Source organism: Jaculus jaculus, chromosome 5 (assembly GCF_020740685.1).
Source record: "Jaculus jaculus isolate mJacJac1 chromosome 5, mJacJac1.mat.Y.cur, whole genome shotgun sequence".
Taxonomy (NCBI): domain Eukaryota; kingdom Metazoa; phylum Chordata; class Mammalia; order Rodentia; family Dipodidae; genus Jaculus; species Jaculus jaculus.
This window is the reverse complement of record NC_059106.1, coordinates 139,948,740-139,966,554: the sequence shown is the minus strand read 5'-3', so window position 1 is coordinate 139,966,554 and position 17,815 is coordinate 139,948,740. Positions and strand designations below refer to the sequence as shown.

Sequence of the window (17,815 nt, the reverse complement as noted above, 5' to 3'; positions counted from 1 at the left end):
CCTCAGCCAGAGTGAGACCCTACCTCAAAAAAAAAAAAGATAAAATAAGGATGGAGAGAGAATCAAACTCAATGCCAATGAAATTATGTCAATTAATACTTAAAATCAAGAATACTTAAATTATAACAAACTAAAAGATTTCCCCTAACAATCAAGAATATACAAGAATGTTTGGCCTCACCACTTCCATTAAATATAATAAAGGTAAAAATCAGGCAAGAGAGAAATGAGGCATTCAGACTGACAAAGAACAAGGAAAATTTACTTGCAAATAACAGAAACTGTCTACAGACAATGCAAAGGAATCTATACAAGATTATCAGAACAAATGAGCTCAGCAAGAATAAGGTATCAGTATCTGAAATTCAATTACATTTCTACTCACTATCAGCAAAAAGTTCAGAAGTAAAATTAAGGAAAAAAAAATCTCACTTAAGGGAACATTTAAAAAAAATCACTTAGGGGCTGGTGAGATGACTTAGCAGTTAAAGTGTATTGCAGTCAGGTTTGTATTGCTGGCAGAAATCACCTGACCAAGACCAGCTTTTGGGGGAAAAAAGGGTTTACTTTGATTAACAGACTCAAGAGGAAGCTCCATGGTGGCAGGGGAAAACAGTGGCATGAGCAGAGGGTGAACATCACCCCCCGGCCAACATAAGGTGGACAACAGGAGAGTGTGCCAAACTGTGGTAAGGGTACACTGACTATAATACCCATAAGCCTGCCCCAACGATACACTTCCTCCAGGTGGCCTTAATTCTCTAATCTCTATCAGCTGGGAATGTAGCATTCAGAACAGTTAAGTTTATGGGGGACGCCTAAATCACATAACCACAAAGTGCTTGCCTGTAAAGCCAAAAGACCCAGGTTCAATTCCCCGGGACCCATATAAGCCAGTGTAAGCCAGATGAACATGATGGCACATGCATCTGGAGGTCGCCTGCAGTGGGCAAAGACCCTAGCATGCCCATATTCATTCTCTCTCTCAAATTAAGTAAAAATAAGACCAAAAAAAAATCACTTAGTTTCCAAAACTGTGTTTCTGTTGTTGATGGTATACCATAGCCTCAAAATAAATAAACTTTTGTGCTTGAGTCAGTAAAGCACTTGGCTAAACTGGCATGAACCCTGGGTTCAATTCTCAGCAATGATTCCCATGGATCAGACAAGTATTCTGACAACATGTAAGCAATATTTAATCAACAGTACAGTCTTGGCACTAACCTGTAATTACAAAGATCAAGAATGTTAATGTCTCTTCATAATAGTTTTATTTAAGTACAGAGTTGTTTGCTATGTACTTGTTCTACATATTCTCCATTGGAAAATAACATTTTCATTGAATATGTTAGAAATACTACAAAAGGCAGCTTGCTTCTTAATCTATGCATCTTTGGGAGTTTTGAAGGAATTTTTTTCCTTGATGAAAAGGGAACTGTTGTGAGAGTTGGAAACTGCACGTGTGTGTGTGTGTGTGTGTGTGTGTGTGTATATATATATATATATATATATATATATATATATATATATATATATATATATGCAATAAAGCATGATCTGGGAATGCACTGAAAAAAAATCACTTAGGAATAAAGTTAACAGATGCATAAAACGTTAAGTACTAAACATCATACAACATAGTTAAAAGGAATTGAAAGACATAAACCAATACTGATTTTTTTGTTTGTTTGTTTTTCAAAGTAGGGTCTCACTCTAGCCCAGGCTGACCTGATAGTCACTATGTAGTCTCAGGGTGGCCTCGAACTCACTGGGATCCTCCTACCTCTGCTTCCAAAGTGCTGGGATTAAAGGTGTGTGCCACCATGCCAGCTCCAGTATTGATTTTTAAAATAAGGGTGGCAAAACCATTCAATGAGGAAAGAATAGTATTCAACAAATGATGAGCAAACTTGACATACATATGCAAAAGCATGAAGCTGGTGTACTACCCATATTCTATACAAAAAAAAAAAACAAACAAACTAAATTTAAAAGCTAAAACTAAAAATCGTAGGAGAACATGTAAATGTAAATCTTTAGGTCTTTGGATTAAAGATTATGTTCTTTGATGCAATACTAAAACTAACAAAAGAAAAAGCTGAATAATTTGGACTTTGGTACTTCAAAGGAGGTTAAAAAGAAAGCAAAAATATCAGTGTAACAGGAAGAAACTGCAAGCCAAATGCTGATAAGGACTTGTATCTAGTGTACTTTTAAAAAAAAAAAAAACACTAATAAAAGACAACACAATTTAACACTAACATACTTTCTGAGGAATAATAAGACAGGAAGAAGTGGATAAGCAGAAAATCTCACATATACCATACAGGTGAGACTATAAAATGGTAGAGCAGTGTTGGAGAATAATTTGGCAGTTTCTTAAAATGTAAACATAATTTACAGTATGACCCAGCAGTTTCAATACTAGGTTACACACAATAGACAGAAAAAAAATTATAATGATACCTATAAAAGCCAAAGTAAATTCAACATAAATGTCCCTCTATTCATGAGTAGCTATACAAATATAGTATGCCCACACAGAATATTATGTAGAAATAAGCAAGCATCATTTGACAAAGGGAGGGGTGTAGCTGAGTGGTAGAGTCTAGCATGCTCAAAAAGCCCTGGCTTTGAGCTCCAGCACTGGTAAAGAGTCAGGTGTAGAAAATCATGAATATCACAGTATAAAACATTTTGAAGAAAGGGAAACTTGAGACAGGGTCTTTTATGTATCCCAGGTTAGCTTCAAACTTTCTATCCTACTACTCTGCCACCTAAGAGATGAGATTACAGCCAAATACCAAGTCTGGATCAATATTTAAAATATTAAGGTGAAAATGTAAACAAAGGTTATTAACATATATACAAATTAAAATAAAGAGTTAATACATTTTTGTTCTTTATTTTATTTTATTTACTTGAGAGACAGAGAGAGAAATGGGGGTGGATAGAGAATGGGCGCATCAGGGCCTCTAGCCACTACAAATGAACTCCAGATGCATGCACCACCTTGTACAGCTGGCTTACGTGGGTCTTGGGGAACCAAACCCATGACCTTTAGCTTTGTAGGCAAGCATCTTAACCACCAAGCCATTTCTCCAGCCTGAGTTAGTATATTTTAAATGCTATGTTAAACATGATCAAATGCTTACTAACACCACTGGTGATAGCAAGGAGTAAAAATACATTGATATATATATTTCTGAATATTTTACTTTTATTTCTTTAGAGAGCATGATAAAGAGGCAGTTAGAGAGAAAGAGAGAATGGGTGTGCCAGGGTATTGAACCATTGCAAATGAACTCCAGATGTGTGGGCCACCTTGTGCATCTGGTTGATATAGGTCCTGGGTAATTGAACCTGGGTCCTTTGGCTTTGCAGACAAGTAACTCAATCTCTAAGCCATCTCTCCATCCTTGATACATTTTTCTAATTGTAAGTAGCCACAATTTTATAAAGTCCGATTTGGCAATAATGATTAAGTCTAAACATACTTTCTAAGGTGTTTGTTTGTTTGTTTATCTAGAGCAGGATTTCATGTGATCCAGGCTGGCCTCAGACATGCTATGTAACTGAGACTGAAACTGAACTCCTGATCCTTATGCCTTTACTCTGCAAATCCCAGGATTATAGTCATATTGTGTTTATTTCAACGTATTTTGATTATGTATTTTTGCATACACACAAAGATATCTTATCACTAGTACACTTGCTGATTGTTAATCTCCACTGTCAACTTAACTGGATTTGAAATCACCTTGGAGATACACTTCTGAGTACATCTGCAAAAGTTTTCCCTGATTTAACTGAGAGAAGACCCATCTTGAAGATGGTCGGAACCATCCATGAGCTGTGGTCCTGAACTGAATAAAAGGAAAGAAGGAAAAAGCTAGCTGTGCACCAGCATTCATCTCCCTCTCATTCTGCTTCCACCCTCAAACCATGAACCCAAACAAACCCTTCCTTCCTTAAGTCAGTTTTGTCATTAATTTTGTTGCTTCAATGAGAAAAGTAAAATACAGGCACTGACTGTAAACAATACAGGTTTAAAAATATTTAGATTCATGGATGATAATGTGGCTCAGCAGCCTGAAGCACAAGAGTTGGATATGCGTGCACACAGGATGTTTATGGAAGGATAGTTTACTTTGTGCTTTAGGTAATGAGCAATGGAAGATAAGGCAAGTTTGGAAGAATAAGGAGATTTTATAAAATGTACACGTATCTTTATCTATTAATTTGGCTATATATGTTAAAAGCAATCAGGAGAAATACAGATTCTAAAACAGTAACCATAACAGATTACAACTTAGTCTCAGTCAGTCTCCCTCTCCTTCCTCCTCCCACCCCCACTTAAAACCTAAGCTAGCATCATGCAACCAGGAGTAACAAGGGGATAATCAATGCATCTTAAAAGCCATTTTGAAATATAGTTTAAACTTAGAACTGAAATCCTTGCTTACATGCAGAAATTATAACAACCAAAGAATAATTTATTACCCAGCATTTCATGCATCATTTTTTAAACTTTATTTTTATTTATTTGAGAAAGAGACAGAAAGAGGCAGAGAGAGGGAGAGAAAGAATGGGTGTGCCAGGGCCTCCAGCCACTGCAAACTCCAGATGCATGCAGCCCTTTGTGCATCTGGCCGATGTGGGTCCTGGAGAATCAAACCAAAGTCCTTTGGCTTTGCAGGCAAATGCCTTAACTGCTAAGCCATCTCCCCAGCCCATCATGCATCATTTTTTAAGCAGGATGATGCCTCATACCTTGGCAAATCTTGTGTGAAAAACTGGAGTTTAATTTATTTCCTTATGTACAGAAAAGAGTGAACTTATCAGCCTGAGTACAACATTGGGTCTTAGCTGGTTTCTTGGAATTTAGGGATGTTCCTACTATTCTTTAACTGTTAAGGTTAATGCCTAAAGACCACTGCATTTTATGTCAAACATCTACTTTCTTTCTTGGAGTGTGGAAATACTCCAAAGGGTACATGCTAGGCAAAGAATGCCTATGTGACCAACTGATGACAAAAACCTTGGGCACTAAGTTTACTTTGGGTTTCCCTGAGTAAAGACTGTAGAAGCATTGTCACATTTCCGTGTAAGAGTTAAGAGTAACACATGCGGTTCCATGAAGAAGCCCAAGACACAACACATGAATCTCTCTGGACAGGTAGCCTTATTATGTAACTGTAGATTCTTGCTTACTTATAGAATTACAGTGCTTCTCCATTCTCCATTTAATTTTATTTACTTTTTATTACTTTGTGTGTATGCAGATAGGTCCATCACCGTGCACCAGTGGAGGTCAGAGGACAATTTTTGGGTCAGTCTTTCCCTGTCCATTTATTTGAGGGAGGTTTTCTCATTTTGGATTCTTGTTCTGCTATACCTTACAACACTTGCCACAGCTTCAGATAAATTCTCCAGTCTCTGTTTTCCACCTAGCCATCAGTGTGCTGGGATTACAGAAGTCCACCATGGCTTTCATCTTTTTATGTGGTGTCTGGGAAACAATGTGGTTAATCCTGCTTAAGTAGTAAGTGCTTTGTCCATGGAATCATCTTTCTTGACCCACTATAAAGCTAGATTAAGGTGGGGGTTGTTGTTTTTGCTTGTGCTTTTGAGACAGCATCTCTCAGTATGTAGCCAAGGCTGGTCTCAAACTTATAATCCTCCTGTCTCAACCTCATGAGTGGCAAAACTACAGGTGCAAGTTACTATATCCAACATATGTTTCAATTATATATAAACTATATTTTGTTTTAGGTTTTTCTAGAAAATCTTGAGTTATAGAAGTCTTTAAGACTTTCAACATACCTTGCTTAGCAAGAAAAAAAATTCTGTGTGAGGCAAGCCCAACAGACTGCCCTTTTTTTAAATGTGAAAGTGACACGTGAGAGAGTAGGAGAGCACATGGGGAGGGGTGGCACGCTAGGGCCTCCAGCCACTGCAATAGACCTCCCGGCAGGTGCGACCCCGAGTGCATGTGCAGCCTTGTGAGATCATGTCCCTTTGTGGGTTTGGCTTACGTAAGAATTAGAAAGTAGAACATAAATCCTTAGGATTTACAGGCAAGTGCATTAACTGTTAAGCCATCTCTTCAGCCCATGAAAAATACTTTCTAATAGTGTGCCATGCAAATTTGCAATTATATAGATTTCGAGTTTTTGCTTATTATATTAATATTTAATTTAATGATAGTTCCTCTAAAATGCATGTGTATTCATTTTTTTCTATGGTGTTATAATTTTCTGTTAGTGAGCTACTGACCTGTTAGGTAAAAATTTCAAAACAGTAGCAATCAGTGACTCTGTCCCTAATCAAAACATATCTCAACAGAAAGAACTAGAGAATACTGACAAAAGTACAAAATTCTATTGAACTAAGCATTCACTATAATGTGAAAGACAGCTTTGAATGGAATGGAAACTCTAAAAGAAGGGCAGAATAGCTCTTTTAATTTGGTATTGAGTCTTATTTGAAGACTTTCAAATCCATAAATGATACAACCGTATTCATATAAATAGAATGTAAAGCCAAACAAAATGTTTGAAGAACAGTCTAAAAAGTAAATACAACCCAAAAATGTAAAAATGATTTTTAGTTTATAAAAATGACACACCATTTGATTTAAAAAACAAACACTTCCCCAAAATAGATACTACTTATATTTAATTCATGAACACCTATGCCTTCATCTCCAAAGGTATTTCCCTTTCAGGTAAAAATTGTTAAATGAGATACTACTTTTCTGGGTATAGATCTTGAAAAGAAAAAGTCTTTTTAATATGGTTCAAAGACAATCACAATCAATTTAAAGTTACAAATTATAACCATTTTATTATATGAACACACAACACACCAGCTTACTAAAACTCTGGTTTGACTTCTAAAATGACTGTGATTATACAAGATTATGTGACTACATAAAGTTATTATAAGTAAAGCCTTTAGCAAAAGTTATAATTTCAAAATTATTTCCTACTTCACTATTTTTGCTTTGTAGAAGTATGAAAACAAGCAACTGAAAAAGCATAGTATTATTTCATTATCTGTAGAAATTATAGTATGCAGTAGAAGAAAAAAAATTCTTTTTTTTTTTTTAGACAGGGACTCATGTAGGACATAGTGGCCACAACTATGTAGCCCAGGATAGGCTTGAACTCCTGATCCTCTTGTTTGACCATACAAGGGCTGGGATTACATATGTGTACCACATGCCCAGCTCCTAGTGGGAGAAAATTCTTAGTGAAATGTCTTTAAAAATGCGGTAATTTCTGTATTTATATCAAACACTGAATAAGAAGTATAGAATTATTTAAATTGGGTAGGAAATATAACTTACATAAGTTGGTGTTTCCAAGCTATCTGTGTTGACCAGTACAGGAGGAGGATTTGCCTTTAAAGAAAGAATTATAGATGTGTTAGCTTAACAAAGAAATCAACACACTACAAATTAAGGTTCACAAATGTTAGAGACATAGGACTCACTATTTTGTTGTTTTGCTCACTACCTTTTTGTGAAATAAGGTATAGCCTAGACTTATCTTCAACTTGTGGTGATCTCCTGATTCAGCCTACTAAGTGCTGGATTGTATAGAGTTGCTATTTCTTACTTCATTTTTTTTCCATGTGTATCTATGTATGGTGTGCATCATGGATGTTATATATGCTTTTATATATGGGGTGCATAGGCATGTGGAGGCCAGAGGGTTGTGTCAGGTGTCTTCCTCAATGCCTCTTCCACCTTACTTACTGAGACTGGGGTGACTCAAATATTTGAGTCCAAAGCTTGCCAATTTGGCTAGTCTAGTTAAGTCAACCTGCTCCAGGTATCCCATCTCTACCTTCTGAGCACTGAGATTAAAGATAGGCCATCATGTCTGCCTGGCATTTACATGGGTACTGGAAATCCCAACTTAGAGTGGCCATGAACTTTACCACGTGAGCCATCCCCCAGTCCAGGTTTGCTATTTCTTTCTTTGTTTCTTTGTGTAAATATTTTATTTATGAACAGAGAAATGGGGGGAGAGGGTAAGATGAGTGCCCTAGGGCCTCCCATCACTGCAAACTCCAGATGTATGAACCACTTTAGAGGGCACTGGGGCACTGAATCCAGCCTGGTAGGCTTTGCAACCAAGTGCCTTTAAACTTCTGACCCATCCCCCCAGCCCCAGGCTAGCTATTTCTTAAGTTATAATTTTATGTGACCTTTTGACATGTTAACATCACATCCAGAATTAGTATAAACTTAACCAAGTGAAATAGAGAGGTATAAATAGCTATACTCAGTTTGCTTCTGAGAAATAAAATGCCATGTCCATTAGAAAAAGATATGATTTTGACATCTGAAAAGAACCCCACCATACCCTTATCACACAATTGATAAATATGCTTTAGTATACCAACACTTTCATAGAAACGTAGGCTTTCTAAGAATCCCATGAAGAGTATAATTATTTTAACACCCAGAAAAAATTTTTCCAGCACTGAATTGTGTTTAAAGATGGAAACAAAAACCCAAAACAAATAAAAATGCCTTTACTTATCATACAAAGAAATCAATTACAATCCTTTAGATCATTTATTTTGGGCTGAAATAGCTGCTCTTCCTTGTTATTCTAGATCCCGCATAATAATTTGTTACACCATACAATAAGTACAATAATGACTGTCTATTTAACATAAAAATGAAAAAAAGCTTGATTTCTGGTTAAGTTAGAAGTGATTCTTATTAAAGAATAAACCTGAGCTGGAGAGATGGCTTAGCGGTTAAGCGCTTGCCTGTGAAGCCTAAGGATCCCGTTCGAGACTCGGTTCCCCAGGTCCCACGTTAGCCAGATGCACAAGGGGGCGCACGTGCCTGGAGTTCGTTTGCAGTGGCTGGAAGCCCTGGCTCACCCATTCTCTCTCTCTCCCTCTATCTGTCTTTCTCTCTGTCTGTCACTCTCAAATAAATAAATAAAAATTGAACAAAAAATATTTTAAAAAAGAATAAACCTGAATATTAAATGAAAAACATATCAGAAGATATATAATCCTGCTCAAACGTATTCCTTCAGAATATTCAAGGTTATTGTAAAAGTGCTATGCCAAACAATATTTTATACAACAGGAAAGACTATCCTTTAAACAAACCTGCACAAATTACAAAATGCAGAGGCACTATTTGTTAAGTGGCATTACATATCATTCCAATTTGGAATGGGAGTGATGGGGTAGTACAATTTGAATGGACTTTCGAAGGCACAATATATAACACAGAAAGACAAAATATCATAGCACCAAACTTAAGGCTAAAGGAAGGGCTGCTTCAGACAAAGATATTCAGAAGAGATGGCTATAGAAAATAATATAGCTTTAGTTAGCTGTAATAACCAAAAAACTGAAAGACCCTGATACCTATTAACTAGGAGAAAAGGTAATGTGTAGTTATCAACTTTGCTTATAGGAAATCAAATAACAAAGGTATTACTGTTTCATGTGAAGGAAAAAAAAATTCTCTGCATCATATTTAAAATGATCTGTGTCATAGTATGTCAACACATGCTCAAGGTCTCCCTATCTCACTATATTTCAGTGATATGTGAATACAGTAAGTCACAATTATTATTGAAACTCTTTACTCAAGAGGACTGTGCAAGGGCTAAAAAGATGACTTTTCAGTTAAGGCACTTGTCTGCAAAGCCTAAAGGACCCAGGTTCTATTCCCCAGAACCCACAGTAAACATATGCATGGTGGCACACGTGTCTGCAGTTCATCTGCAGTGGCTAGAGGCCCTGGTGGGCCCATTATCCCGCAACCCCACCCCAATACACCCTCTCTCTGCCTCTTTCTCTCTCAAATAAATAAAAATAAAATATTTTTAAAATTCAAAAAAACTGTGTAAAGTACAAGAAGGAATATGAAGAAAAGCATATCAAAAATTATAGGAAGCTATGTATATGAATGTCTACTATTACTAATAAATATGCCACTCTTTATTACAAATGGGAAAACAAAACCCTAAAAATCATTTAGAGAATGGGGGATGAGTAATAAAAGGGCAAAAGAAAATTCTAAAGAAAAGGAATTAACAAGCCAATAAGGAATTTGACCTGTGTTAATAGTAATAGACTAAGAAAGTTGTTTTTTCTCACTCAATTTTATCCATTTATTACACTAATAAAGGATCATATAGTGACTGCTGCTGTATCACAATATTTCAAAAACATTGAACTAAAAGTGATTCACAATAATACAAATATATACAAAATATAAAGCAGGTAAAGTAAGTTAACATGGGGAAAATCTAGATATAAATATATAAGAGACCTCTTGTATTTTGCAACTTTTGCTACATCTGAAATGATTTGAAAATAAAGATACAAAAATCTTCCAGAAGGCAAACACAATAAGGATACCAAGTGTGAAATTAAATAAGATTGGTCCAAATAGTACAAACTATTCAATTTTATTAAGATTACTCATATGTTAAAAACAAGCTAAGTCATTCTTTAAATATTTTATTCATTAATTTATTTAGGAGGTGCAGATAGGAAAAATGTGTGCACCAGGGCCTCTAGCCACTGCAAACAAACTCCAGATGCGTGCATCTGGCTTACATGGGTACCAGGGAATCAACCTTGTATCCTTAGACTTTGCAAGCAAGTGGCTGAACTGCTAAGCCATCTCTCCAGCCACTAGGTCATTCTTTAGACGATACAAGTGATATAGTAATTTTAGGACTCAAAAGTCTTACATACTGTGAAACTGAAAGGTTCAGAAGCAATATACTGCAGTAGACTAGAACTCTAATATAGACTTTAATGTCATGTGGATATTTGTCTTTTCTATGGTTTGTATATACTTTGAGGACGGCAGTATATTCATTTTAGTACTTATAAATGACACATTCCAAGATGTTCCATGGATACTCAAAGCCATGAGTATTACTATCCCTATAAAAACTACATATATCAGTCATACATACTAATGTGTAAGTCAGTCACAAAAGATATTAAGAATAACTAGCAATAAAGAGCTATAATAGTAATACTTTAAAAAATTATTTATCTTTATTTAAAATTTATGACTGTTGACTGGTAGAATTTTCCATATGTTTTGCACCATGGCTAATTATAAGTGAACCTGTGGAAAGTAAAACTTCCTATGAAGAAGGAACGTTATATGACTGAACACTTTAAAAAATGAAACCAATGGATTCTGAAGAACATGTCTCTAATCTCTCTCATGAACACAGAAGCAAAAAAACTCAATCTAATATTGGCAAATAGAATACAGAAATACATCGAAAAGATCTTTCACCCAGATCAAATGAGTTTTGTTCCAGAGATGCAGGGATGGTTTAATACATGCAAATCAATAAATGGAATATACCATGTAAATGAACAAGAAAAACAGCATATGATCATCTCAACAGGTGCAGAATAAGCTTTTTCTTTGCTAGCTAAAGAATATATATCCAAAGAGAAATGTTTGGGCAGTAGTACCTGTGGGGATAATGTTGTACCCAGAACCCCAGAATGTTTCAAGAGAATTCCAGTGCCAGAATCAGGATACCCTTTCTGTTGCGAGATACTGATCAGGGAGGTCCCTGATGGCCCCAAAACATTACAGGCTGGAGCTGAGCTAGAGGTGTCCTCCCTGGTAACTAGCTGGTAAGATGCTGAAAAGACTTATGCAGCCTGCTGGGGGAGAAGTCATCAATGGTCTTTAAAGTACAATGGACCCTGCAAGTTCTATGGTTGGTCAGTCAGGCCACATGTACCAACTGGTACAATGGTGGCATATCTGTAATGGAGGAAACCACCTGCTCTCTGATTGGTCTTAGGGCCTGCTCCATGGGAGGAAATTCCTGCCTGGTACTGAAAATCTAATCAAAAGACTATGGAGGTCGTTATAAGCCCTAGAGGGGAAACTACTACTGTTGTCTGGTTAAGAATGTCCACCAAACTGCCCTCTAAATATTTATGGTTATGCCCATATATTAAAGTTACTCTCACTTTTGGTTAGAAAAGTTTCTCATTTCAGATGACAGTAGATACTGGGGTGACTCAAAATTCACCAAAGTGGTGAGAGAAAATGGTGGTGTGTTCAGCACTGAGACATCTCTTACTACACCCTCCAAGACTCAAAACCATTGTAGAAGAGGTGGCAGAAAGAACCTAAGAGCCAAAAGAAGTGGGATTGAGAAGTGCTTTACAATACTGTTATACAGGCACACAGCGACTATGGCATTCATGATCTCACAGTGGCTGATGCTGCCTACACAAGATCTGCATAAGAAGAGGGGGGAAATGATGACATCAAAATAGACTAGTTGGAAAGAAGATGAGATACAGTATAGGGGGACTTTGGGAGGGGAAGAGAGGGTGGTGGTGGGAGGGGATTATGAACCTGTTATGTTCTCTCTAGATGTAGAGACTGTCAAAAAAAAAAGGTGAATACAACATGTCTGAATACTAAAGAGGACACATATAGAAACAGCTATATAGATTTTTACCCCAACTTTAATTTTAGGATAGTTTTTTAGCATCAACAGAAATAAAGGTTTAACTAAAAGCGCATTATTTATCGTAGAGTGGAAATAAGCCCCTGGATTTAGAAGGCTGGTATTACAAAGATGATGTCACATCCCTATTCCAAAGAACAAGAGTCTGTTATTCACCCATGTGCTCAGTTTTCATGTGAAGAAACTGCAGCTCTGAAAATTAAGGTATTTCTCCACTCCACATCTAGAAATGGTGCAGTTAGGAAGTGATAGCTTCCAGTCTGACTATAAAGTTCATAATGTTTCTGTAATTTTAGACAGTCAATCCAGTATCCTGTATCACTTGTAGGCGTTCATATTTTAAAGTACTCTGGAAATTTTAAGAGCATCAGAACAATATATGTTCTTAAATTGTTATCTATCTATCTAGTAATTTGCCTGACAAAAACTTACTGTCAAATATGTTGGTATCACATTCCATTTTATTGGGGGAGGGGTATAATATTCAAAGTGTAATTGTTTGAGTGACATAGACTACATTCTAAATCCTGTATCTTCTGTTTTATTATTATTATATCCGTATACATCTAAATGTAGAGTAGTAGACCTTCAGAAGAAAAATACTATTTAAAATATTAAACTTAAGTTATACATTCTTTAAGAGTAGATTTCAAAATGTTTTTGAAGACAAATATTTTAATGTTATATTATTTTATAATGCATATAATATACTCAATTAGTTGGGAACACATCTGTCCTGAAAAATGAGGCATACTCATCAGCTTCTCAGGCCACATAATGTCCATTACTATCCTATCAGGACAATGGTAGTATATATGAAAACCTGAAGTGAGACTGGGACTCTTTCTCATGTACATATTATTTATTTTCAAACTTGTTCTCTGACTGTCTCAAAGAAACACTGAAGTAGTAGTTTAATATTTATGAATGGATTATATAGAACCTGTGTAATACTTTTTTGGGAGGGTTACTGGGGACTGAAACTTGCAACTCTGAGCCATAAGTCCTGTATTACCTATGTTCTTAACCATTGTAAACATTTGAGTCAGTACTATTATCTTCTTCAGTAAGAAGGATTAGTACAGCAATATAGATTAGTAAACAGAAGTTCAGCATTGTTATGCAAACTGCTTAAAGTTATACTGCAGTAAGTAACAGGGCTGAATTCCAAACCAGGCCAATCTGCCTTCTAATCCTTTATTTTATTAAGTGCAAGTCTATGCAATGCTTCACCATTTTCAAGAATAACAGGGTCCTGAGTCAATGTACTATAAGCATAAATAAATATTGTAATTCAGAATGGGAAGGGCTGGCTCTTAATTAAAACCAGAACAGTCTGGCACAGAATTTCTAATGGTTCTAGTAAAGAACTTTAAAATAAAAAGTTGAAGAAATAGGGTCTTGTGACATGGTTCAGTGGGGAAGCAAGAAGACCCAAGTTCAATCTCTGGCATCAACATAAAAAGCTGAGTATGGCCAAACATGCCTGAAACAGCAGCACAGAGGGAGGCAGAGACAGGAAGATTGCTGGGGGCTAGGTGGTTGGTGTAACTGAAAAATAGTGAGCTTCGGGTTCAACAAGAGACCCTGTCTAAGGCAGAAGAGTGCTAGACAATGACTCCTAGTAACCCCCTCTGGCATAGACACATACATGCATAGACTCGGGGTGTATGCATCCTGCATACACACACATGCATACACTACATACACATCACACATGATATAACCCCCCCCCCCCAGAAGCATGAGTAAAATAAGCTTTCAAGTCTACTTTCAAAAAACTTCATACTACTCAACAGATACTTTGAAAGGTATTGTATTATGTTATGATAACCTTTAGGCTGCTCACACAGAATTATTTCTTGTCTATAACATGGAACAAATATGTATCTGGATTTACTTATTCTTGGTGGTTTTATAACTTAATTTTAAATGACTTCTACAAACTATAAAGACTACATAGAAATAGTAATATTATTACTACAATATATAAAAATACATAAATAAAAATTATTACTACAATATATAAAAATACATAAATAATATCAGTAATAATATTGAAGTCTCCTTGAAATACTGGAAATTTCTCTTAGAATCCTACTTTATGTGCATATTCTGACTGATTTTCAATTTTAGCATAGGAGAAGCCCTATGATGTGAGTAATCAGAGTTGTTACCTCATTTTTCCTTCTAATGGGGGCTTATTTTGAACTATTTGGAAAACATACCAGATTCTACACACCAGAGGTCACTAACACTATCCTTACTACTACTATTAATTTGACTGGACAACTTTGCTGCAAGATCAGTTACTGTCAACAAACCACTCGTTCCAACTAATCAATTTCAAAAGAAGAAAAATGACCAGATTCTTTGGTATTTGGCTATTATTTTATTTTTACTGTTGCATATAACTTTAAGAAAATGTGGTGTATATCCACATATTCTTATCCAATACTCTGCATTTATTGATTGTTTTTAACTAATAACTATGGGATCTAACCAAATGAGAAAAGGAGGACTACTTCTAAAGACAACAAATACATAGTGGGAAACAGTACTACATAAAAGGATACATCTAGCACAAGATCAAGACTACAGTGGTTATTACCTTTACAAATTAGACAAAGGTTCCTAAACCAAAAGTATACAAAAACTTTAAACCAGATTTATTTACACATACAAAAAAAACATGGTAACAAATCGAGAGATTCAAGATTATAAAATATACGTTTCCTATTTCAGACTACCAAATAAAATGTCATGCAGTGATCTTATGTGATATTAAACCCCCAACGTTTAACTTGTAAAATTACCAACTGAAGACAAAACAAATTAACAAATCTAACAAAAAATAGTTAACGTAGTTTAAAAGAACACAAATAAAGCATTAAAATCAAATGAATTTTTATAAAGAAAAAAGAAACTAATAAAAACCTGTGGTGCGATGGGCAGGAAGACAGAATTCTCAGCAGGGACTGGCAGGACAGGGGCCACAGGGACAGTGGGAGAGGAGGGAGGAACAGCTTCTGTTGGCTAAAAATCATCAACGACAAAAATCAGGAAAAACACTAAAACAAAAGGGAAACAAAGTTGTGCCATAAAAGTAAATTATAGTTTAGATTTAAAAGTAGGTAAGATATTAATCTACTACTTTAGTTTAAATAACAAAAAAAGTTCTATGGAAATCTGAGCAATACTTATACCACTAACTACAATTTTAAGGTTTCTATGCTTTAAAAGAATATCTATTGTTTAGATGATAAATCAAAAATAATAGCTTTTACACAGTTTGCAAAAACCTCTCATATTTATAATGTATGTTTTCCTTTTGACATTCAAAGAACCAAAAGTCTACCATATAAACAAGTTTATAAAACTGCAGACAAAAGATTCAAAGAGCTTCAAAGCTCAATTAATATCATGTAAAACATTCTGTATTATATTAAGATATTTTTAATTATATATTTGCAAGGAGAGACAGACAGACAAAGGGAGGGCAAAGGGGTTAAGACAGGGGAAAAGAAAGAGGATATGAACACCAGGGCCTCCTGCCACTTCAAATCTACTCCAAAGGCATATACCAATTTGTATATCTGGTTTTATGTAGGTACTGGGGAATTAAGCCTGGGCTGGCAGGTTTTGAAAGCAAGTGCCTTTAACCTAGGTAAGCTGTCACCCCTAACTTTCCATTAAAAAAAAAAAAAATCTGTACTATTAATCTCTGCTACCAAAAACAAAATAATCTGCCTCAATGTGCTGGGTACAGTCACCAACACAACTAGCATTCACCAGTCATGTACAAGCTATACTCTGGCACAAATGAGGACTACAAAGAGCTTCAGTGAATTAAACTGAGACAGCTCAGGGGACAAGATGCTTGCCTTGCGAGTGTGAGGACCAGAGTTTAGATTCACAGCATGCACATAAATACCAGGTGAGTGTGGCTGTTGAGTGTCCCTGTGGTTCCTGGGACTTGGGAGGCAGAGATAAGGGTTCCCTGGGTGAGAGACCCGGCCTCAGTAAATAAAGTGGAGAGTGAATGATGCTGATGTCTGGCCTGTGAGCCCACATATTTAAAAAACAAAAACAAAAAAAACACCCAGACCAAAAAGTAGTGTTTTGGTATGTATGCTTAATAGCATTGTATGGATTTCACTGAACTCCGTCAACTAATCCCTCTTCTACTTTGGCATCACAGTTTTTTATTTTGCTCTCTTCCATCTTCCATGATGACATGTTGACCTACTGTGTAGGTCTTGTGAAGGTAATCATAGCTGTTGTGAGGTTGTGAATGCAACAGTCACTGTGTCTCAGAAACAGTATTCCAAAGCACTCCTCCCTATCTGGTAGGTCTTACATGCTTTCTGTCATCTCTTTGGCAATGTCCCCTGAGCCTTGGAGCATGAGGCATCAACTTCTAGACAAGAAAACTACATGCTATTGAAATTAAAGCAGGCCAAGGAGACCATCTGTGTGAAAGGATTAGTGAAGAAGCAGCAACCTCCCACAGCAACTTGAGCAGGGTGAGGATGGTGTCCATATGGGCAGAGCAGTGCAGCAGTCTGATGTGCAATGTTGGAACTCAACTGAGATGAAGAATGGCAGTAGAAATAGCTTAGTACCAAGTTTAAGGCCCTCTCAGTGGAGTAAAAGGGGTTTTGGTCCTTGAGCAATGAGGATGGTATCAGTATCTATTTATTGCAGTGACAATATGGAAGACAAGTATAGGGGATATTAATTGAACAAATTTATATAAAGAGGACAATGACAGCAAGGTTCCTCATGTCAAAAAAAGAGTTATAAGTATCAAAAAAGAAAATTAGCATGAGACCTAAGGTTAGAAGGGAATTGGAGGTATTGGTATAAACACAGTTTTCAACACACATGAATGTAAAAATAAACATGGAAGTGTGTGAACACAAAATATTCTTAGCTCTGTTCACCAAGAGCAGGTAGAAGCTGTTAAGACCTCCAGAGCCAGAACATCTACATCTAGCACTCAGATCTTGATTTCTGAGCAGAAAAAAAAAAAAAAAAAAGGTAAATGGATGATTCTAATGCTAGAGCTCAGCAAGTATGACATCTTGATATCCTAGAAAACAAGGAAGCACTCAAAAGCTAATGGAGCTATGACAAAGGACCTCAATGTCATCATGACAAGCTGCCAAGGCTATGAATTATCTGAGACCCAACATAAATAACAGAGGTTATATAAGTTCAGTCATTAAAGAGGAACCAGAGTACATACTGGTATGCATATATGAGCAAAAAGATAAGAGAAACAAATT

The 17,815-nt window shown here is 36.1% G+C and overlaps 1 protein-coding gene across 20 annotated transcripts in view; it reads right to left on the bottom strand.

Annotated features, from left to right (window-relative positions):
* The window catches only part of Dlg1 (discs large MAGUK scaffold protein 1), a 202,905-nt gene that overhangs the window by 103,282 nt on the left and 81,808 nt on the right, over positions 1-17,815 (bottom strand). For 12 of the 20 annotated variants that reach the window (XM_045151324.1, XM_045151322.1, XM_045151327.1 and 9 more), the window contains 2 exons: positions 15,462-15,560; positions 7,355-7,408 (listed from right to left, as the gene is read on the bottom strand). In XM_045151324.1, the coding sequence (XP_045007259.1) occupies positions 7,355-7,408; positions 15,462-15,560 (153 nt within the window). The remainder of the gene's footprint in view (positions 1-7,354; positions 7,409-15,461; positions 15,561-17,815) is intronic. The other 8 variants (XM_045151330.1, XM_045151331.1, XM_004654354.2 and 5 more) reach the window with 1 other exon arrangement.